Here is a 23,908-nt window from a genome sequence, read left to right as displayed (position 1 = left end):
CTGGAAAAGAAGCAGAAGGTGTGTGGCAAGGTTCCTGGAGGAAAAGGAGCCCAGCACAGTTAAGAGGAAAAAAAAAAAAAAAAAAAAAAGACGACAGCTCTTTGGCCTAATCACAGCTGCAGAATGACAAGACTTCGCAGGCTTCCAAAGACTAAAGATGTAGAGATCCGGGAACTCAAGCTGTCCTGTCCTGCCTGTGGGTGCAAGCCTCACAGGGATGATACATAACACGCATGAGTGCGATTTTCAAACTGTAAAAGCCAATGCCGTGGTTAGTTATGGTCATTACAATGACCATTCGGCCCAGTGGTTCTTTAAAAAGGCAATGCAGTGCTCTATGACTTCTGCAGGAGTGTTGCCAGAGAGGCAGCTTAGAAATCCGACTCGGAGCACAGTGAAGGCGCCAGTCAGCCTGCCTGGGTCCCAAACTCATTAGCCACATGACCTTGAGGATACCTAATCTTTCTACGACTCATTTTTTTTTTTTTTTTTTTGATAGGAAGACCAAATGAGAGAGACAGAGGCAGACAGAGACAGAGAGCACCATTTGCTGGTTCACTCCCCAAATGCCCATAATGGCTGGGCTTGGTCCAGCAATGGAACCAGGAGCCAGAAATGCGATCTAGCTTCTTACTAATGCAGACCTGGGAGGCAGTGATGATGGCAGGGACCAAATGACTTGGGCCATCACTTGCTGCCTCCCAGGTCTGCGTTGGTAGACAGCAGAATCAGAAGTGGAGCTGGGACTCAGACATGAGATGTAAGCACCTTAACCAGTAGGCCAGACACCCACCCCGTGACTCATCTTTTAAGAGGAATACTAGGGTCTGGTGCTTTGGCATGGCAGTTAAAGCTGCCGCCTGCAGTGCCAGCATCCCATATAGGTGCTGGTTCGAGTCTTGGCTGCTTCACTTCCGATCCAGCTCTCTGCTATGGCCTAGGAAAGCAGAAGAAGATGGCCCAAGTCCTTGGGCCCCTGCACTCGCGTGGGAGACCCAGAGGAAGCTCCTGGCTCCTGGCTTCAGTTGGCACAGCTCCAGCCATTACAACCAATTGGGGAGTGAACCAGCAGATGAAAGATCTCTCTCTTTCTGCCTCTCCTTCTCTCTGTGTGTAACTCAGACTTTCAAATAAATAAATCTTTATTATTTTTTAAAGGAATACTAAAAGCTTACTATCTAAACGTACAGGGTTTTTCTAAGTAGTAGATAAGCTTGTAAAATGCTTAACACAATGCCTGGAATAAGTTTTAACAGCCTGTACATTCTAGGATCAGCTACCATGTGATTCTACTTTTTGTTTTTTTTTCTGTATTGTAGAATATACCACCTAGAATAGCACTGAATGACTAGTTACAAATCATAAGGAACATGAGGCTAGTGTCAAAGAAAATTTTTGTAAATTTATTAGAGAGAGAGAGAGCGCGTGAGAGCACTCTTGTCTGCTAGTTCACCCCCTAAATGCCCACAACAGCCAGGACTGGGCAGGGCCAAAGCCAGGAGTTGGGAATGTAATCCAGTAGGAACCCAATTACTTGAGCCATCATTGCTGCCCCTCGGGGGCTGCACAAGCAGGAAGCTGGTTAGAGACAGGAGATGCAGGTGGGTGTGGAACCAGGTACTTCAATATGGGATGTGGGTGTCTCAACCACTAGGCCAAATGACCCCCCCAAGAATTAAATATTTCACAGAGGAGGGGAACATGAGAAAACCAGTGATCCAACAGCATTCTCTCCAGTTCCCCCTCTTCTACTTCCTCATTCTTTCCATAAACATACTGTGGGCTGTTTTGTTCTGTTTTTTTTTTTTTTTTTTTTTTTTTCCACCTGCTTCACCTGCCTTCCTGCCAACACTGGGGCCCAGAATCGGTAGTTTCAATGTTGCTCCCACGTGCAGATTCCATCACTGGTTCGCTTCCCAAATGCCCGCAACAGCTGGGGTTGAGGCAGGCTGAACCTAGGAGTTGCCTGGCAGGGACCCAATCACATAAGCCATCACCCCTGCCATTAGCAGGAAGCTGGAGTCAAGAGTGGAGGCTGGAACCAGACCCAGGCACTCCAATATGGGACAAAAGTGTCCCAACCGGCAATGTGATCACTTAGGCCAAATGCCTGCCCCTGTGTATGGCTTCTGACCCCACTCTCTACTGAAGCGGCCCTCATTAGGGACACCTGACACCACTTAGTCATCAACTCCAACAATCACCTTACATCACTCTCCATCCAATTCAAAGAACCTTCCAGAGCCCAGCCTGAGCCAGCCACCATCCCTGGACTTCCTCCTCCTCCTCGGGGCTCGGGGCTCGGGGCACCCTTGGCTCCTGTGTCCCTGCCCTCCCTGGCTTACTCTCCTCCCGCCCCGTGCTTCTGCGCCCTCCACAGTCCACCCCAGGAAGGCTGCCTGGCTTCTCATCCTCAGCCTTCTTTTCAGTGCTAGCCACTCTTCCGATTTCAAAGCTCGCTTGCACAGAACACCCCCAAATCCTTACTACAGTGATCCAACATGTCCCACAGCAACCTCACTGTCCTCCACGCCAATCACACGTGGTCCCATTTCTCCCATGCTTCTCTCCGTGGCACTGCCGTTCTCTCAGCTTCCCCAGACGTCCAGCCCTACCCCTCTGTCCCTGCATTGCACACCCTCTGGCGTGGGGCAGTCATGTGTTTCTCCCCTCCCCCCCATGACAGAGCCAAGCCTTTCTTCCTGCTCCCACATTAATTTTTTATTTTTTTTAAGATTTATTTATTTATTTGAAAGGCAGAGTTATAGAGAGGCAGAGAAAGAGAGAGGTCTTCCATCCGCTGGTTAACTCCCCAAATGACCACGACGAAACAGCCAGAGCTGCGCCAATCCAAAGCAAGGAGCCAGGAGCTTCCTCTGGGTCTCCCAAGTGGGTGCAGGGGCCCAAGGACTTGGGCCATCTTTTACTGCTTTCCCAGGCCATAGCAGAGAGCTGGATCCAAAGTGGAGCAGCCAGAACTCAAACCAGTGTCCATATAGGATGCCAGCAGAGCAGGCAGTGGCTTTACCCACTACGCCACACCGCCAGCCCCTCCCACATTAATTTTTTTTTTTTTTGATAGACAGAGTTAGAGAGAGAGAGAGAGAGAGAGAAAGGTCTTTCTTTTTCCATTGGTTCACCCCCAAAATGGCCGCTAGGCCGGCGTGCTGCACCGATCCGAAGCCAGGAGCCAGGTACCTCCTCCTGGTCTCCCATGCAGTGCAGGGCCCAAACACTTGGGCCATCCTTCACTACCTCCTGGGCCACAGCAGAGAGCTGGACTGGAAGAGGAATAACCAGGACAGAATCTGGCGCCCTGACCGGGACTAGAACCTGGTGTGCCGGCGCTGCAGGCAGAGGATTAGCCTAGTGAGCCGCAGCGCTGGCCTCCCACGTTACTTTTTTTTTTTTTTTTTTTTTTTTTGACAGGCAGAGTGGACAGTGAGAGAGAGAGACAGAGAGAAAGGTCTTCCTTTTGCCATTGGTTCACCCTCCAATGGCCGCCATGGCTGGCGCGCTGCGGTCGGCGCACCGCGCTGATCCGAAGCCAGGAGCCAGGTGCTTCTCCTGGTCTCCCATGCGGGTTGGGCACTTGGGCCATCCTCCACTGCCTTCCCGGGCCACATCAGAGAGCTGGCCTGGAAGAGGGGCAACCGGGAAAGAATCCGGCGCCCCGACCGGGACTAGAACCCGGTGTGCCGGCGCCACTAAGTGGAGGATTAGCCTAGTGAGCCGCAGTGCTGGCCTCCCACATTACTTTAACACTGCAAACTGATCCTCCTGGTACAGCTCATCCCTACAAGCTCAGACCCCTTTGTGTTCACTCAGGCCTCCGTCTCCTTTCTAGTCTTTTCTTCCCTTAGGACAATTATACTTCAATGAGAAAATAAAAGGAAAGACACTGGAAAGACCTGAGCGGTCAGCTCAAGAGACATAAAAGTGGACATACCGCATGCTCACAGAGAATACACACTCTCGGGGGGAAGTCTGGATGTACCCCAGCAGCACAACAGCCGTCTCCTCCCCATGGCCTCCGCTGCTGCACCCACTCTCATTTCACACTTTTCGCTGCCTGAGCCAAACGGCCATTCCACAATCGTGCCTGAGCTTCCTGGAAGCGCCGTGGCCCATTCATCCAAGACGCACTGCCATTGCGCCTTTGTCCTCAGTAGCATTTCTGACTTCCCTGATCAGAGGTGCCGGCCCCTCCCCCGAGTCCCCAGGGCCCTGACTAGCACTTCTCCCAGACACTTACTCTGCCTTGCAGTAAAGGCGGGCAGTTATCTGTCCTGTCTCCCACTACTCCTTGGCTAGTTCCCGAGGTCTCAGGCCCTACCTCCCTCTCAGAATCCGAATCTGACTAAACTGCATCCTGTCTTAATCAGAACCCCACACGCCACTTGTTAACCAACAACGTTCCACTTGAAGTGTCAGTGAAGATCACTGGCGGCGGCGGCAGTCACCTAACGGTGCCAGGTCCTGTCCCCAAGGCTGGGGATCCAGTCGTGACCAGCACAAAGTCCTCAGGACACGTTTTGTAGTTGGGGGACACAGTGGTCAGGAAAGCAGACAAAATCACATCAAATATCAGGGGGTGCCACGCATCAAACCAGGTAAAGTGCTGGAGCATCGGGGTAGGGCTGGAGAAGGGAGGCTTTTGCTCAGATGCTTAGAGAGGATGCCTGAGAAGGAGAGGCCACGGGAAGGCACGGGGGGAGGGCGTTAGAGTATCCCTGGGAGAGGGACGAGCAGGTGCACAGGCCCTAAGGTACGAACAGGCAGGGCTGGTTCCAAGGCAAAAAGGCCAGAGTGAGGTAGAAAAGACAAGAAGGAAAGGAGGAAGGGGACAGACAGGCAGGCAGGGGCAGATCATGAAGAATCAGTGGACCACGGGAAACAAAACTGGATCCTAGGGACTAGCACTGTGGCACAGCAGGGAAAGGCGCGCCTGCAGGGCTCACAGGGCTCGCACTGCTAAGAGGGCTGATGTATGCTCTGCAGGGAAATTGAAGAGGCAATGCCCAGGCCATTAGAGCCCATTTTATTAGCTCACATCTTATTGGTTCATTTCCTCACTGTTACCATTAAAATAAAGCAAAGAGGTTGGAGCAAGTGGCATCCTGGGTGTTGTAGAGATACTGGTCGAGCCCAGGTCCTGATGTGCAAGTCCCAGGAAATGTTCGTGCTAGGCCATTCTTTGGAGGAGACACAATGGTTCCATTCTTGCAGCTGTCCTTACTCCTTGCTCAGAGGCGCTCAGCAAATGTTTGGCAAGGGATAACGTATGCCTCTGCTTGATTTCTAAACTCCCGAGGCAGCTCTGAGGCATGGCTGGGGAGCCAGCCCGCAGAAGCCTGTGCTGCTGCTGCAGGGAAAGCTCGAGTCTTGGAGAAGGAAGGTGCTTTCTCCCGAGAAGAAATCAGGCCGGGATGTCTAGACCAGGGCTCCGGAGCAGGAATTTGGGTCTTCTGAGAAATGAGCGACGGACACCAGGAGATGCACATAGCACCAGAAAATGCAGTGCATCATCTGGTTCGGGTAGTCCTGTGACCTCACAGAACTGACCCTGCGGTCACTGTGCCAGCCAGTCACTGCTCTCCTTCCAGAGTCTCCTAACCTACAATGTACCCAAACGTCATTTCTCCCCTCTCACTACCCATTTATGTTTGCAGTCCGTGTCACACCTAGTCTTCTGGGGCTGTGTGTAAGTAAAGTATTCTAATTTAGTAAAAATTATGAGAGAGATGGAATGTAGGTGTATATATACAATATATATATATTTTATTTATTTACTTGAAAGTCAGAGTTACACAGAGAGAGAAGGAGAGGCAGAGAGAGGACTTCCATCCACTCGTTCACTCCCCAGATGGGCACAACAGCCAGAGCTGTGCCAATCCAAAGCCAGGAGCCAGGAGCTTCCTCCAGGTCTCCCATGTGGGTGGAGGGGCCCAAGCACATGGGCCATCTACTACTTTCCCAGGTCATAGCAGAGAGCTGGATCGAAAGTGGAGAAGCAGGACTCGAACCGGCAACCATATGGAATGCCGGCACTGCAGGCGGAGGCTTTACCTGCTACGCCACAGCACCGGCCCCATGGTATATATTTTTTAAAATAAGTATATATACCCATCCAGAGAACAGTCATTAGGAGTGAACTGGTACTGACCCTTGCCAAGCAGAACAGAACGCACGGTGACTGGGGCGTCAGTGCACAGTGCACTACACACGTGCTGTTTACCAGGCACTCTCTCAGAGCTCATTAGTCTGTAGCAGAGGGCAGGATGCTGCCGGGAGCTTACAGGTTGACTCAAAGTCAGTAACCACAGTGGGACTCTAACATGTGCAACAGAGGCAGTCGTCGTTCTTCTTCTTCTTCTTCTTTTTTTTTTTTTAGTTGTAAAATGGTCAACTGGCTCTGGCCTCTGTTTAAAACCTTATTAGATTGGGGCCGGCACTGTGGCATAGCGGGGAAAGCAGAAGATGGCCCAACTCCTTGGGCCCCTGCACCTGTGTGGGAGACCCGGAAGAAGCTCCTGGCTCCTGGCTTCAGATTGGCGTGAACCAGTGGATAGAGGATCTCTCTCTCTCTCTCTCTCTCTCTCTCTCTCTCTCTCTGCCTCTGCCTCTTTATAACTCTTTCAAATAAATAAATAAATAAATAAATCTTAAAAAAAAACCTTATTAGAAGGCATTAAGCTTACTGCAGGAATCAGAAATCTAGTAGTTAATCAGGTATAATGATCTCCAGAAAATATAGAAAAAGCCATTCCTCCAACTGAAACAACTGTCCTGAGTCCCCTGGGGCTGTGAGCTCACGGAAGCATGTCACAGGCTGTGACTTCTCTTGAGTTTATCTTTGGAAAGCTGTGGTAACGTCCACTTTTGAGTTTTTCCCTTACATTAAAAAAAAAAAAGTAATGTCACGTTTTAATGTACCCTCCCTTACTGATAAGATTAACTTATACAAAAAAAAGTCTCCTATTCACAAAGTTTTGGGTTTTTTCGGTTTTTTTGTTTGTTTGTTTGTTTGTTTTTTTGACAGGCAGAGTGGATAGTGAGAGAGAGAGACAGAGAGAAAGGTCTTCCTTTGCCGTTGGTTCACCCTCCAATGGCCACTGCAGCCGGCATGCTGCGGCTGGTGCACCATGCTGATCTGAAGCCAGAAGCCAGGTGCTTCTCCTGGTCTCCCATGGGGTGCAGGGCCCAAGGACCTGGGCCATCCTCCACTGCACTCCCTGGCCACAGCAGAGAGCTGGCCTGGAAGAGGGGCAACCGGGACAGAATCCGGCGCCCTGACCGGGACTAGAACCCGGTGTGCCGGTGCTGCAGGCAGAGGATTAGCCTAGTGAGCCGCGGCGCCGGCCCTATTCACAAAGTTTCTAACAATATCCAGAGACTAGATCTCAGAAGCAGGTCTGGAAATGGGGTAAGGGAAGGGATGGCCATGTGGGTCCAGGTATAGAAAAAGGGAAGGTTCTGCAGGCCCAGAGGTTTCTCCACAGGCCCAGAACCTTCTGCCATGGCATGAATGCTGAATCAGAACACAAGGGCCTGACCTTAACCTCCACCTTCAAGACACAAGAGCACCTTGAGTGCAGCCTCACTGATCCTGGGCTGCCCCACAGCAAATCCCACTCTTCTTCTCCTCTCCAGAGTGGGCACGTGTCCTCCAACTGCGCACAGCACTCATCTTCAAGGTGTAAAGAGAACTAAGATTCTGGCTTTCAGAAAGCTCCATGAATAAAGGACTGCTTCCCAACAATGATCCTGCCATAACGCCATCACCCTGGGTGGCTCTCAGCAAGGTAGAGCATGTGTCAGGGACAGGCTGTGTCACCTGCAGAAGCTGCTCCCGCTGCCAAAGACTCGCTGACCACTGTGGACGGAAGTGTGTCCTCAGGATCCATAAGCACCTGCCCCAGCTTATTATTCTACTCCCAAGCAGACAAGAGTGCTCATAAATGGTTGCTTCCTTGCTGGGAGCAAAGGCCCAGTGGGTTTTCACGTGGACCTCCGAGGTGCAGTGAGAGGTAGAGAGACAACGGGATTATCAAGACAGAATGAAGGGAGCAACAGATTAAAACGTTTATGGGGGAGTGACTTTTGGTGCAGTGGTTAAGATGTCTGCGTCCCATTTCAGAATGTCTGGGTTCAAGTCCTGGCTCTGCTCCCAATTCCAGCTTCCTGCTAATGTACACCCTAGGAGTAAGCAGCGATGTCTGACGCAGCTGGGGCCCTGCCACCCATGTGGGAGACTCGGGCTGAATTTCTGGCTCCTGGCTTCAGCCTGGCCCAGCTCCAGCTGTTGCTGGCATTTGGGGAGTGAATGGGCAGTAGAAGATCTCTCTGTATCCCTGCCTTTCAAATAAGTAAATAATTTTTAAAGCACTTGAATTAATCTTCAAAAAGACAAAGAAAATATTGATGTGATGGAACAAGATATGAGTACAGAATAGGAGGTTAGTCCCGATGCACCAGCTGCTGGGCTGTCCACACGCAGACCAGCGATGACACCTACCTGCCTGGGGTGCCATGAAGATGAAGACGACAGCTTGCATAGGTGCCTCATCTAACGCCTAACAGAGGGCACTGAGCAAATGGAAGCCTCCCAGGCCACACGCCCCTGCCCTCACTGCTGTTCCCCCATCAGCTCAAAATAACCTGGACAACTTAACCTTGGCACACCCAAACACCACTGCCCTCCGCTGAGCCACCCACATAAGTTCTCATGGTAACAGAGAGGCTGAGTCAGCCTTACAGCCTCACCCCATCCAAAGGACAAGTGCTCTCTGGGGGTTGCGCAGCGTGGATGAAAAACCCGTCCCAGAACACGCGTTACAGAGAGAGGGTCTCACCCGCCGTCTCAGCACCAGAACGTCGCTGCATCATGGCCTTCAGCCACGCAGGGGATGCTGCAGGGACTTAACAGGCACGGGACCAAGGCTGGGCTGGGCATGCGCCTTCCCTAATGAAACTGAGCATCGCCACTAGTCAGGAAGCCACGGCTAGGTATGGATCCAAGTAGGCCCCCTGGGAAAAGGGGAAGCAGGATGCCACACACTGGCTGGAGGGAGGTGGCAGTTCTCGGTGGGGAGCAGAGAAAGGAAGACAGGCATTAGGAGGATAAACCAGACAGAGCCTGACAACAAAGTGCTTCTTCCATCCCTTCCCTTCCTAGGGTGTGGGGAGCAACTCGGACTAGACTGTTACTGGAATTAAGACTTATTCTATGCATCTGCTCTCCCACAATATGGTGCTGAGAAGGGAGTAACAACTTCTACGCAGCTGCCTCTCGCCAACTTGAGTGATGACCTGCAGGAGCTGATCCTGCTCCTGATTGGAGGAGAGCAGTGTACTCGGCGTGTGGGTAGCAGAGTTGGGATTGGCGGAAGAGGACTATAAAGGAGGAGAGAGACGGCATGCACCGGGAACATCTAAGGGGAACACCTGAGGAACATCTGAGCAGCCCCCGAGAGAGCCGGCCGGCGGTGTGCCGCTCCCCCGCGGAAGTGGGGAAAGTGGCAGGGGGAACCGCCCTTCCACGGAGGTGGAAGGGATAGTAGCCAACCCGGGAAGAACCAGCAGCAAACCCGGGGAGGGCCGAGCAGACGAAAGAACAGCGCAGGGTCCTGTGTCGTTCCTCCGCGAAGAGGGGGAGCGACACTAGGGTTTCACAGAATTTGTGTTGTGAACTCCTAAAGGTGAGCTTCTGTTTCCCCTTTTCTTGTTTAGATGAGAACACCAGCAGGAAACTGGAATAGTTAGGACAGAGAACGCTAGTGTTGGAAATGGGACACAATGGTTTTACAGCCAACCTGAGATGCTACAACTCTCTGCTTTTACTGCTGCTGTCTGTTTACATGTTCTGTGCGCATTTATTTTCCACCCAGTTGTCAAGGGTCAAGTGCTTCGCATTCCCGAGGAACAGATTATTTCTTAACATTGATACAGACGACATTGAGCTTCTCAAGGCACCGTGTCAGGTGCTGCAATTACATCCCAGTGACCGTGCTGTCAGCCAGCACTGGAGATACAGCCCCAGTTTACTGACCAGATGAGGGCCCTGAGGCTAATGGAATTTAAATGCTTCTCCCTCAGGGTCATAAGCTAGAGAGAAAGAGTTAGCACTCCAGTCCAGTGTCCTGGCAGCAGAGCCAGGTCTGTTTCCCACACCAGCTGCGTCTCGCCCATCCTCTGATCCCTCAGCGGTTCTTACCTTCCAACTCTTCCTTCTCATAGTGAATGTTAAGAATGGTACTGGTGCCGCCCTGATCCACCACAGCCTCTTCATCTGCTCTCTGTTTAAACACAAATAAGCAGTCAGAGTAGGTCCTTATATATCAGACCGTTAGAGTTACTTGGGGGGGGGGGGGGGCAGCACACAATGGTTTATGTGTACTTTGAAATTTGAACTTCACAGTAACTTTGAGATGCAAATAGAGTAGCCAGCCATCAACCTGAGACTCAGAGAACATCTGGATCCCTGCCATCCACATAGGAGACTTGGCTGGAGTTCGGGGCCCTTCCTTCAGTCTGGCCAACCCTGGCTATTGTAGGAGTGAACAGGTGGATATAAGATCTCTCTCCATCTGTCTCTCTGTCTGCCTTTCAAATAAAAGGAAAATTAGTAAAAATTTAAAAAGGACTCAGGAGCAAACTTAAAGAGTGACCTTGCCAAAAATAGGAAAATAATGATGATATCAGCAACAGACGCGATATATCAAATATGTTTAGATTCAGGAGTTCACAACATTACTTAAAAAAATATTACTGATCACCATTGGAGGATAATGTAAATAAACCAACTCATTAGTGTGGAAACTGGGAAATAATTTACCTCGGCTTTCCAGCTTAAATTATACCGCAGAGTAGTTCCATAGACCAGATGAGGGAAGTTTCTCATTACGGAAGAGGAGAAATAAAAAACGAATGATAGAACCTCACCATTTTGCAAGCCCTAGCAGATTGTAATGATTTTTAATAGTTTTGCTAACATCACAAAAAAGACTACCAGGGGCCAGCGCTGTGGCATAATGGGTAAAGCCGTCACCTGCAGTGCCCGTTAAGGTTATGTCCCGGCTGCTTCACTTCCGATCCAGCTCTCTGCTATGGCCTGAGAAAGCAGTAGAAGATGGTCCAAGTCCTTGGGCCTCTGCACCCACGTGGGAGACCTGGAAGAAGCTCCTGGCTCCTGGCTTTGGATCTGCACAGCTCTGGCAGTTGCAGCCAACTGGGAGTGAATCAGCGGAAGAAGACCTCTCTCTCTCTCTCTCTCTTTTTCTCCCTCTCCTTCTCCCTCTCTGCCTCTGCCTCATTGTAACTCTGTCTTTCAAATAAAAAATAAATCTTCAAAAAAAAAAAAAAAAGACAACTGAACATCATATACCTCCTCGTGGGAGACCCACATCATCACACATGAGGTAATCTTACCAAATAAATCATCTCCAATCTAATCAAGTTTCTAAATCCAAGTACCAATTTACTGAAAATACAATGAAACAGAGTTCCACAAAAAACATTCCCAGGGAAATATAATCAACAAAATTCAGATTCTGTCCACACAAAAGACCTAGAAAAAAGTGACCAACCAGTAACAGCAAGTATCCTCAACATCTAAGTTGTAAGCTCTTAAAATACCATTTTCAACAGTTAGGTTAAAGAGACAATGAACCAGATGCAATATGTGGATTTCATTTGGATCCTGATTCAAACAAATCAACTGAAAGGTTTTTTAAAAAACGATTGTATTTTATTTATTTGAAAGTCAGAGTTACACAGAGAGAAGGAGAGGGAGAGGAAGAGGGAGGGAGAGGGAGGGGGAGGGAGGGAGAGGGGGAGAGGTAGAGAAGGAGAGAGGGGAGAGAGGGGAGAGAGGGGAGAGAGGGGAAAGAGGGGAGAGAGGGGAGAGAGGGGAGAGAGGGGAGAGAGGGGAGAGAGGGGAGAGAGGGGAGAGAGGGGAGAGAGGGAGGAGAGGGGGGAGAGAGGGGAGAGAGGGGAGAGAGGGGAGAGAGGGGAGAGAGGGGGGAGAGAGGGGAGGGGGGAGACGGGGAGAGAGGGGAGAGAGGGGAGAGAGGGGGAGAGGGGGAGAGAGGGGGAGAGGGGAGAGGGGGGAGAGAGGGGAGAGGGGAGAGAGGGGGGAGAGGGGAGAGAGGGGGGAGAGAGGGGAGAGAGGGGAGAGAGGGGAGAGAGGGGAGAGAGGGGGGAGAGAGGGGAGGGGGGAGACGGGGGAGAGAGGGGAGAGAGGGGAGAGAGGGGGAGAGGGGAGAGAGGGGGGAGAGGGAGAGGGGGGAGAGAGGGGAGAGGGGAGAGAGAGGGGAGAGGGGAGAGAGGGGGGAGAGAGGGGAGAGGGGGGAGAGAGGGGAGGGGGGAGACGGGGGAGAGAGGGGAGAGGGGGGGAGAGAGGGGGGAGAGGGGAGAGGGGGAGAGAGGGGAGAGGGAGAGAGAGGGAGAGGGGAGAGAGGGGGAGGGAGAGAGGGGAGAGGGGGGGAGAGAGGGGAGGGGGGAGACGGGGGAGGAGAGAGGGGGAGAGAGGGGAGAGAGGGGAGAGAGGGGAGAGAGGGGGGAGAGAGGGGAGAGGGGGGGAGAGAGGGGAGGGGGGAGACGGGGGAGAGAGGGGAGAGGGGGGGAGAGAGGGGGGAGAGGGGAGAGGGGGGAGAGAGGGGAGAGGGGAGAGAGAGGGGAGAGGGGAGAGAGGGGGGGAGAGAGGGGAGAGGGGGGGAGAGAGGGGAGGGGGGAGACGGGGGAGAGAGGGGAGAGGGGGGGAGAGAGGGGGGAGAGGGGAGAGGGGGGAGAGAGGGGAGAGGGGAGAGAGAGGGGAGAGGGGGAGAGAGGGGGAGAGAGGGGAGAGGGGGGAGAGAGGGGAGGGGGAGACGGGGGAGAGAGGGGAGAGAGGGGAGAGAGGGGGAGAGGGGAGAGAGGGGGGAGAGGGGAGAGGGGGGAGAGAGGGGAGAGGGGAGAGAGAGGGGAGAGGGAGAGAGGGGGAGAGAGGGGAGAGGGGGGGAGAGAGGGGAGGGGGAGACGGGGGAGAGAGGGGAGAGAGAGGGGGAGAGGGGAGAGAGGGGGGAGAGGGGAGGGGGGGAGACGGGGGAGAGAGGGGAGAGAGGGGAGAGAGGGGGGAGAGGGGAGAGGGGGGAGAGAGGGGAGAGGGGAGAGAGAGGGGAGAGGGAGAGAGGGGAGAGGGGGGGAGAGAGGGGAGGGGGGAGACGGGGGAGAGAGGGGAGAGAGGGGAGAGAGGGGGAGAGGGGAGAGAGGGGGGAGAGGGGAGGGGGGGAGACGGGGGAGAGAGGGGAGAGAGGGGAGAGAGGGGGAGAGGGGAGAGAGGGGGGAGAGGGGAGAGGGGGGGAGAGAGGGGAGGGGGGAGACGGGGGAGAGAGGGGAGAGGGGAGAGAGGGGGAGAGAGGGGAGGGGGGGAGAGAGGGGAGGGGGGAGACGGGGAGAGAGGGGAGAGAGGGGAGAGAGGGGGAGAGGGGAGAGGGGGGAGAGGGGGGAGAGGGGAGAGGGGGGAGAGGGGAGAGGGGGGAGAGAGGGGAGAGGGGAGAGGGGAGAGAAAGGGGGAAAGAGGAGAGAGGGGGGAGAGAGGGGAGAGGGGGGAGAGGGGGGGAGAGAGGGGAGGGGGGAGACGGGGAGAGAGGGGAGAGAGGGGAGAGAGGGGAGAGGGGAGAGAGGGGAGAGGGGGGGAGAGAGGGGAGGGGGGAGACGGGGGAGAGAGGGGAGAGAGGGGAGAGAGGGGAGAGGGGAGAGAGGGGAGAGGGGGAGAGGGGAGGGGGAGAGGGGGGAGAGGGGAGAGGGGAGGGAGAGGGGAGGGAGAGGGGAGGGAGAGGGGAGGGAGAGGGGAGAGAGGGGAGAGGGGAGAGAGGGGAGGGAGAGGGGAGAGGGGGGGAGAGAGGGGGGAGAGAGAGGGGAGAGGGGGGAGAGGGGAGAGAGAGGGGAGAGAGAGGGGAGAGGGGGGAGAGAGAGGGGAGAGGGGGGAGAGGGGAGAGAGAGGGGAGAGAGGGGAGAGAGGGGAGAGGGGGGAGAGGGGGGGAGAGGGGGGAGAGGGGGGAGAGAGGGGGTCTCCCATCCGCTGGTTCACTTCCCAATTGGCCGCAACGGCCTGAGCTGTGCCAATCTGAAGCGAGGAGACAGGAGCTTCCTCTGGGTCTCCCATGTGAGTGCAGGGGCCCAAGGACCTGGGCACCTTCTACTGCTTTTCCCAGGCCATAGCAGAGAGCTGGATTGGAAGTGGAGCAGTTGGGACTTGAACCAGTGCCCGCCCATATGGGGTGCCGGCACTGCAGGCAGCAGCTTTACCCGCCACGCCACGGCACCGGCCCCGAAAGGGTTTTGCAGTTGGCTACACATATTAGGGTGGCCAAGATGCAGACCACCACCACCAAACGCTGAGGAGGAGCTCCCACTCACTGCTGGTGGGAATGCGAAACAGCACGGCAGTTTCTCACAAAACTGAACACATTCTTACCGTACAATCCAACAGTCATGCTCCTTGGTATTTACCCAAAAGAACTGAAAACTTATGTCCCCACAAAAACCTAAACACAAGTGTTTATAGCAGCTTTGTTCATTATTGCCAAAACTGGAAAGGAACCAAGATACCCTTCAGTAGGTGAACGGGGTCAACTGTGATACGACCAGATGATGGTATTCAGGGCTAAAAAGAAATATGCTATCAAGACACGGAAGAACCTTAAATGCACACTGCTAGGTGAAAGCAGCCGGTCTGAAAAGGCTACGTGCTGTATGATTCCAATCACATGGCTTCCTGGAAAAGACAACGCTATGCAGACAGTAAAACCTCAGTAGTTGCAGGCGCGGGTGGGAGGGAGGGCTCAACAGGGGGAGCACAGAGGATTCTGAGAGCAGTAAAATACTCCAGCGATACTATCTTGGCGGATGTATGTCAGTACCCATTTGTCTAAGGCCAACATCAAGAGTGAACCCTACTGTGAACCAAGGACTTTGGGAGAGAATGATGTGTAATGTCACATCAAGAATAGATTTCGATGAATGTTTATTAGCTTTGTGAATTCTTTGATTGATATTCAATATTTTCTCATAAAACCACATATGGATATAAATAGTTATTCATGTTGGCTTTCCCATTGGTTGTTTTTTTTTTTTTTTTTTTTTTTTTTTTGACAGGCAGAGTGGACAGTGAGAGAGAGAGACAGAGAGAAAGGTCTTCCTTTGCCGTTGGTTCACCCTCCAATGGCCACCCCGGCCGGTGTGCTGCGGCCAGCGCACCGCGCTGATCCGATGGCAGGAGCCAGGTACTTATCCTGGTCTCCCATGGGGTGCAGGGCCCAAGTACTTGGGCCATCCTCTACTGCACTCCCTGGCCACAGCAGAGAGCTGGCCTGGAAGAGGGGCAACCGGGACAGAATCCGGCGCCCTGACTGGGACTAGAACCCGGTGTGCCAGCGCCGCAAGGCGGAGGATTAGCCTAGTGAGACACGGTGCCAGCCTTCCCATTGGTTTTTAAAATCAAGAGGCCAGAGCTCAATCACAACAGTTGGTACTAAGAGGCCAGAGCTCAATCACAACAGTTGGTACTGTCCTCAGCCATCTGACACAGCACAGAGCACAGTGGGATTACAAAAGTGGGTGGGGGGAGGGAGAGATCATTGATTTTTGACCCTAAGACTACAAAAACAAAACATAAGGCAAGCACAGAATCAATCATCAGAAACATTGTTTGAAAACTGACCTCTTTGTTAGTTTCTTTAATTTAGATTGGTTCACTACAGCCCATATCCACCAAGTAATTGTTTATCTACTTTCTTTGTCTTGCTGAGAGATGGAGAGAGAGAGAGCACTGTTAGCCAAAACATTAAAAGGTTTGACATTTAAAAAAATGCAACTGGGGCCCTGACCAGCGCTGTGGTGCAGTAGGTTAATCCTCCTCCTGCGGCAATGGTTCATGTCCTCGCTGCCCCTCTTTCAGTCCCAGCTCTACTATGGCCTGGAAAAGCAGTGGAAGATGGCCCAAATCCTTGGGCCCTGCACCTGTGTGGGAGACACGGAAGAAGCTCTTGGCTCCTGGCTTCGAATCAGCCCAGCTCCAGCCATTGCAGCCATTTTGGGAGTGAACCAGTGAATGGGAAGACCTTACTTTCTATCTCTCCCTCTCACTGTCTGTAACTCTACCTCTCAAATAAATAAATAAATAAATCTTAAAAAAAAAAAGCACCTGTGTGGATCTTATTTGGATCCTGGCTCAAATATACCAACTATTAAAATAGGAGAAGAATTGCAAGGCACTCACAGAAATTGAAACAACAGAAGGGATATTCGATTACATTGAAGGATAATTGTTATTTTTGAAAGTAGGAAGATAATCGTGTGATACAGCAGTTACGTTATTTTTAAAAGGTCCTTAATCTTTAGTGACAGGCACTGAAGTCGTTACTGATGAAATGGAAAGACGTCTGGGATTTGGCAACTGAATGGAGACACAGATGAAACACAATGACGCGTTCACTTCAGAAGCCAAGCTATGGGTACATGATGATCATTATGCAAATCTCCCTACTTTGGTATACGCTGGAAATGTTCCATACATTTCCAGGCTGTTCAAAGTTTGTTTGAAGTTATTCAAAATGAACCTAAAAGGACATTAGGCTTCTTTGATCTGGGCTGTCTGCCGAGAACTCGCCAGTTGGCTAGCATTTCTTCTGATGCCATCATTAGTTAGGACCAAGAAGACTTCCTACCCAGGATCTGTGGATTTCCAGGGGACGTGTGGATGGCATTCACAGAGTTGGGGTAGCACATGGGAATGCAAATGTGCATTTTTCTTGGGAAAGCGTCCGCAATATTCATCCAAAAAGGTTTCTGACTCAGGAAAGATGTGAATCATGAGAACCACATTATATAAGCTGGAAAGAAACTGAAAGGAAGGGGAGAGGGAGAGAAGGAAGGGAAATCTACAGAAAATGCCCTGTACTAAGTCTCTCTTCTCTGCACTTCCTTCCTTGCCCGCCGACAGGGACCCACTACTACATGTGACTTGACCTGAGGTGCCTGCCTCAAGGAAGAGGCTAGAAAAGGGAATGAAGGCACATTACAACGTCGAAACTGCAAGACAGGCCTTGAGAGAGGAAGTACTGCTAGGAGCCTTGAAAAATAAATGAATTCTAGCTGAGTAGCAAACCAGATTCTCACGGACGTTAGTGAAGGAATTAAAAAGTGGAGGCAGCTCTGGGTCTTCCTGAATGGCTCCAGCTCCTGGGAGCAGCCACAGCTTCAGGGCGGTGGAAGCGTGGGCAGCACAGTGTGTCTGAGCCCCGTGTCCCACACACCTTCCCTGCTGTTCCTCCCAGGACCTATCAGGTGCAGACCCGCATAGCTGAATCCCGCCTCGTTTCCTGCAGTCTCTCTGATGTCTTACCTCAAGATCTCTTTCATTTATTTCCCAAAAAATTCAATGTTCTCAGAGATTTTCTATAAAGCCCTCCCATTCCCCATATCTCCATCCCCACCAGAACCAAAAATAAAGAGGTTAATGTTTACTGAGTTCTGGCACTTTTAGCCACATTTGAAATATGGGTTTTTTAAAAATTACTTGTTTGAGAGAGAGAACCCCGTGCCCCTACCACTGAGTTATACCCCAGATACCCCCAACAGCCAGGCCAGAGCCAGGCCAAAGCTGAGGGCTAGGAGCTCAATCCAGGTCTCCCACCTGAGTGGCAAGGACTCGGTTATTTAAGTTTAACCACAAGGCCAAACACCTGCCCCATTTGACCATTTTTAAATCAATAAATACAGAGATGATTTCCAGGGTTTCTAATCAGCAAACCAAGTCAATACAACCAGTACAGTAGTACCAACAAATATTTGCTGTTGGACACTCACTATATGCCTAGCAATGTATTTACATATCCTCAAAACAGCCTTAAATCAAGACTGGGCAAAATCTCACAAGAGTTCATCGGAAGAATTCTAACTCAAGCCTGGCTGTGCTCCTACTAACATCACATGCTAATACTGCAAAATCCAAGAACCCGGTCATTTCTGGAGAGCTCAGGTGACGTAATCTTGGATTAATGCCTGCAGTGAAAATAGCTCAAGGTCCATACCCTCATCTGCTCAAATCCTCAGTGTTCTAGAACCTTGTGCTCTGAAGTGCCCTTCCTCCATCTCCTTATTCGTTTCCATCTTCCTCTCCATCCAGCAGAGCCCCCAAACCTGACCCACAGAACCCTAACTTTCTGATGCCCTCAATTACTTCCTGAATGTAGACACCCAGGGGAAGAAATAAAGACTCCACGAGAACTCGTGCCCACACCGCCTCTCCTCCAGGGCCATGAGCTGCCCATCCCCACCCCTCAGCAGCCTGCGAGGGACCTAAAATCCCAGGGACCCCCACCAGGATCCACTCCTCCGCAGTACAGATCACTGATGGAGAGAACGGTGGTCCCCTAAAGCGACACACACCCTAACCCTGCAACAATTTGAGTGTGTCACCCTGCAGGCAAAGGGGAATTAAGGTTGCAGAGGGAAGTAAATTTGCTAGTCACTATCTTACAATAAAGAGATTATCCTGGATTTCGTCAACGCCGTGTAATAATCTCTATGTAATCACAAGGACCCTCAAAAATGGGAGCAGAGGCAGGGGAGGACACGTGCAAGACCCGGGAGATGCTAAGTTCCTGGCTCTGGAGAGAGAGAGGAAAGGCAGAGGCAGGGAATTGTGAGCCAAGCGATGCAGGCTGTCTCTAAAAGATGGAAAGCAAAGCAAACCCCCAGAAAGACCTGAGTCAGACTTCTGACTGGGAGACGAGGAATGTGCATTGTGTAAGCCAATCAGTGGGAATATGCTAGAAAACTAACACTGGACATATATCATGACTTCCTAACCCCCACCAGCAGAGCAAACGTACTGCTACACCTTGTGGGAAACCACCCATGGCCTAAGAACTGCTCCTGCTACCTGGCGGCACATTTAGAACACATACAGCAGCTTTACTGCACCCCGATTCCTACTGTGACCCCTGTCTACCCTGACGAGGCAAACCATGAGCTAGGACAACTGTGTGTGCACTATCCACCTGTTCCTGCTCAGGTCTCTGCTGGGCAGGTCAGCCCCCCTGGCTCCGGTGAAGCCCCCCAGCACAGCCGGTGAAACCAGGGGAATAGGACGCCCTCAGCTCCCCAGTCCTCCCGTCCGGGAAGAACACTCAGTGTGTGCTGGCAGAGGCCAGGGAGGCTAGGGATCACACATTGCTAAGCCGTGTGCGGACAGGCTGCCATGTCTGGTTAATACTTTCACTCCTTAACATTGGACAAATATTTACGAACTACCACAACATGACCATAAGCCTCAGAAGAGCTGTCCCATTTTCCACATCCGTTCACTCATTCATTCAGCAAATACTTGCCGAGCTCCAACAAGTGCACTGGAGTCCAGGTCTCCTTCAGCCTTACATGGGGTGTGGCTTTCAGCCCTCTACCAGCACTTGCTGTTCTGAAGAGTTCTACAGAACTGTTCACTCTGGGCAGGCCTGGTGCTCATAAAAGCCTTGGGGATTGCCCACAGTCACTTGGGTTCCCTGTGCCACTTGCTCCCTCCCTGAACGTCTCTTCAGTTCCCAGCACCATTTGGCTCAATTCTGAGGGTTCCAATCTCTCCAGCTTGCTCCGCCAGCATTTCCTTCTGCCTGGTTCCTAGCGTGGTGACCAGGAGAGCTGTGAAGCTACGAGATGGCCCCAGTTCCAGGCCAAAGCATGGGGCTTTCCCTAAAGCTTCCTCATCTTCCTCTATTATCTCTCCCTCTAAGAGCTCACCGACTTCAAATTTAAATAACCACCTCCAGAGGTCATTAACTCACCCTAAGTTACAGCAGCGGCCGCCTCGCTGGCCTCTTGCCCTCTGGTGCATCCTCTGTGCACCTTGCCACACGTGTCTTCCCACACACTCCCTCAGTGCTCACTCAGAGCTAGGCACAGTGATTAAGGGCGTGTCTTTTGGAGGGAGGCAGACCTGGATTCTGCAGAGCCACAGGCCGCTTGGCCACTTCTAGGTCCCTTTACGTCAAAGTTTCCTCAAAATTCATTTGCGACATCTAGAAATTAAATGGGATAATGCACAGAAAACAAGCACTCAACAGAAGTTAACAGCAACAACACAGGGGCCAGTGCTATGGCAGAACGGGTTAAGCCATGGCCTGGGTTGGAGTCCTCGCTGCTCCACTTCTGATCTAGCTCCCTGCGAGTAGCCTGGGAAGGCAGCAGCGGCTGGCTCAAGCCCTTAGACCCCTGCACCAATGTGGGAGACCTGGAAGAAGCTGCTGGTTTCAGCCTGGCTCAGCCCCAGTTGTTGCAACCATCTGGGGAGTGAACCAGCAGGTGGAAGATCTCTCTCTAACTCTGCCTTTCAAATAATTAAACAAATCTTTAAAAACAAAAACAAAACAGTGCCAGCAGAGATGCACATGTATAGTCCACAGAGAAGGAGCGGGAGAAAGGATGGGACTTGGGGAGACGTTGGGGACCGACGAGACTGGACGAGGAATTCTGAGTAACTCCACACGCAGTCAGACCTGGAAGGTCAAAACAGCATTTTCCTGGTGGAGAGGGAGGGTTACAACTTTCTGGCTTGCACACCTGAGCAAAGGCATGGCAGCAGTGACCATCTGCTGCTCTGTGCAGTTCCTGACTGCCCAGGAGCGCTTCAAGAACAAGCATCTTGCCTTGAGATATGGCCACCGGGCGCCAGCATTACAGCCGGCCATACTGCTGTGGAGGACAAGAGTTCGATCCTGGTCCCCACTCCCATGAAGCTCCTATCTGAGAAGGTAATAAAATCAAAACAAGAATGCTTCCGATAAGTTACGTATGCTATTCAGAAAGAAAACAGGGCCATATGAGACAGAGAGTGAGGGACAGGGGCTGGAGGTCAGGGAAAGCCCCTCCAGAGAGGTGACATTTGAGTTATGAGAAGGCCTAGGTAGAAAGGGTGCCCTACACGGTGGGGAGGATCAGGACAAAGCTCCGGAAGTCCAAATGAGCTTGGCATGCTGGTGATACAGAAAGAAACTAGAGCAGGGGTGCATGGCGAGAGGGCAGCATGGGCACTCTGGGAGATCGGCCACAAGGAGACTGGGTTGTATTCTAAAATGCACTGGGAAGTAAGCCAGTGAGGGATTTTAAGATGGGCCATGCCATCAAAGAAAGAGGTACCTTTCTCTGAAGGGAAGAGAGAACTTCCACCTTGCTTATGGCCTTGTCTAAATACTGCTGGAGACTGGATTCAAAAGGCTTCCATAGCCTAGGCAGCTCATGTCAAGAGCCTTGGGTGACCACTGACGTCATCCATAAGAGTGTTAATTGTTAAATCAACAACAGAAGTCACTGTGCACTAACTCCCCATGCAGGACCTCTGTCCTCAAAGAGTTGTATTATGAGAATTAACTGTAAGAGTTATTCTCAAACTGTTTGTTTGTGTGTGCAAATTGTTGAAATCATTACTTAGTATAGAGTTGGTCTTCTGTGTATAAAAGTTAATTGAAAATGAATCTTAATGGAGAATGGGACTGGGAATGGGAGAGGGAGGAGGTGTAAGGGTGGGAGTAGGGCCAGGAAGGCGGGAATGGTGGGAAGAATAATATATTCCTAAAGTTGTACTTATGAAATTTGTACTCATTAAATAAAAGGCTTATTTGGGTTAAAAAAAAAAAGAAGAAGAAGAAGAAGAAAAAGATGGCCCAAGTCCTTGGGCCCCTGTACCTGCATGGGAGACCTGGAAGAAGCTCCCGGCTTTGGATCGGCGCAGCTCCAGCCATTGCGGCCATCTGGGGTGTGAAGCAGTGGATGCAAGATCTCTCCACCTCTCTCTCTCTCTCTCTCTCTCTGCCTCTGCCTTTCTGTAACTCTGCCTTTCAAATAAATAAATCTTTAAAAGAAAAGAAAGATGGGCCACAACATAATCTGACTTGTGGTTTTTGTTTTTTGTTTTGTGTTGTTTTAGATTTTTGTTTTATTTGAAAGGCAGAGAGACACAGATATTCTACCAGCTGGTTCACTCCCCAAATGGCTGCAACAGCCAGTGCTGGAACTCCATTCAGTTCCCCTACTGGGGTTGCAGGAACTCAAGCACTGAGCCAGCATCTACCGCTTCCCAGGTGCATTAGCAGGAGGCTGGTTTGGAAGTGGAGCAGCTGGGACTCAAATCAGCACTCTGATAGGGGATGTGGGCTTCTCAAGTGGCGGCTTATTCCACGTCACCACAACACCCACCTGTGTTTGTTTGTTTGTGTTTATTTATTTGAAAACCAGAGAGAGACACAGAAAGACCTTTCATCTGCTAGCTTATTCCTCAAATGCCCACAACAGCCTGAGCTAGGCCAGGCCAAACCCGGACGCCAGGAATTCTATCCAGATCTCCTTAATGGGCGGCAGAAACCCAAGCACCTGAGCCCTTGTGTGCTGCCTCCAGGGGCTCACATCAGCAGGAAGCTGGACTGGAAGCAGAAGTGGGGGATCTGATCCTAGTACTCCCATCTAGAGTGCAGGCATTCCAAGTGGCAGCTTAACCTGCTGCCCAGCCTGCTTCGTGCTTTTAAAAGCTCCCCCCTGGGGGCCGGCTCTGTTATTTAGCTGGTTAAGCCGCTACCTAGAGTGCCACAGGTGGAGAGCTCTGGCTTCTCCACTCCTGATCCAGCTCCATCTGGGAAAGGAGCAGAGGACGCCCAAGTGCTTGGACCCTGCACCCATTTGGGAGAGCCGGATGAAGCTCCTGGGTCCTGGATCCTGGTTTCCGTCTGGCCCAGTCCCGGCCACTGGGGCCATTTGGGGGAATGAACCAGAGGATGGAAGATCTCCCTCTCTATAATTCTGCCTTTCAAATAAATAACATGAATCTGTTAAAAAATAAATAAAATTAAAACTCCCAGTGGCTTCCTTGTGGGAACTGTAGGGCAAGAAAGAAAGCAGAGGAACAGTTGTTTGGTCTAGCAGTTAAGATGTCTGTCTCCTATCAGAATTCCCGGCTCCCGACTTCCCCACGGCCCTGGGAAATAGCAAGTGATGGCTCAGTGGTAGTTCCTGCACCCACGTGGGAGATCCCAGATTGAGTTCCTGGCTTCCGGCTTCAGGTCCCAGCTGGGGAGTGAACCAGTGGATGAAAGGTTCCCGCTCCCCGGTCTCTCTCTCAAATAGATAGATAGAAAGATAGATAGATAAATTTAAGGTAAAAGTAATGATAACTTCTTAAAAGAGCAGAGAAATAAAGCAAAGGTCACAGTTAGAAGGCTAGGGCAGCAGGCCACCCCAGAGAGGACGACACAGACTGGGTATATTTGGGTGTGAGTCTGGAACCTCTGTATTTCACCAAGGGCAATTCACTCACTTTTCAAGGCTGCCTTGCACCCAGCTTAGCTGGCACCCAGGAGGCTCAATCGGCAGGTGCCTCTTCTGCATCACTCCTACCTCCTTTCCTCCTTTTCTCCATTCCCTTCACCTCCCTAAATCTCAAGTGCCCATTTGCTTCTCGCCCGACTCCAGCCTTCAGGAGGTCCTGCTGTTCCCATTCTTACAGTGCCTCTCCTCACCCCATCTCCCGTGAAAGTTCCACAAACTGCATAGAAAGGAAACAATTATTATCCATCCTACCCAGAAGCACTCAGATTATCAACTTCCCAGAACACTAATGGAAGCCCACAGGTCATTAGGTTCTCAGTAACACAACCTGCACACATTCTGCAAGTTAAGGGCGCTGTCTCCTCCTCTGTTCCAGCCTGTTCTCCCTACCACAGACAGGGAAAGTGTTCTTTCTGTAAGATTTATTTATTTGAAAGGCAGAAAGAGAGAGAGAAGGAGAGAGATCTTTCACCTATGGGTTCACTCCCCCAAATGGCTGCAATGGCCAGGGCTGGGCCAGGCGGAAGCCAGAAGCCAGGGCTTCTTCTGGGTC

At 51.6% G+C, this 23,908-nt stretch overlaps 1 protein-coding gene across 3 annotated transcripts in view; it reads right to left on the bottom strand.

Moving 5' to 3' along the window:
• SLC4A8 (solute carrier family 4 member 8) overlaps positions 1-23,908 on the bottom strand; it is an 82,296-nt gene that overhangs the window by 55,933 nt on the left and 2,455 nt on the right. For all 3 annotated transcript variants that reach the window (XM_051845480.2, XM_070052255.1, XM_070052254.1), the window contains one exon: positions 10,217-10,298. In XM_051845480.2, coding sequence (XP_051701440.1) covers positions 10,217-10,298 — 82 coding nt within the window. Of the gene's footprint in view, positions 1-10,216; positions 10,299-23,908 lie in introns of those variants that run through there.

Source organism: Oryctolagus cuniculus, chromosome 11 (assembly GCF_964237555.1).
Source record: "Oryctolagus cuniculus chromosome 11, mOryCun1.1, whole genome shotgun sequence".
Taxonomy (NCBI): domain Eukaryota; kingdom Metazoa; phylum Chordata; class Mammalia; order Lagomorpha; family Leporidae; genus Oryctolagus; species Oryctolagus cuniculus.
The sequence above is the reverse complement of the archived record's forward strand: the minus strand, read 5'-3'. Positions and strand labels throughout refer to the sequence as shown.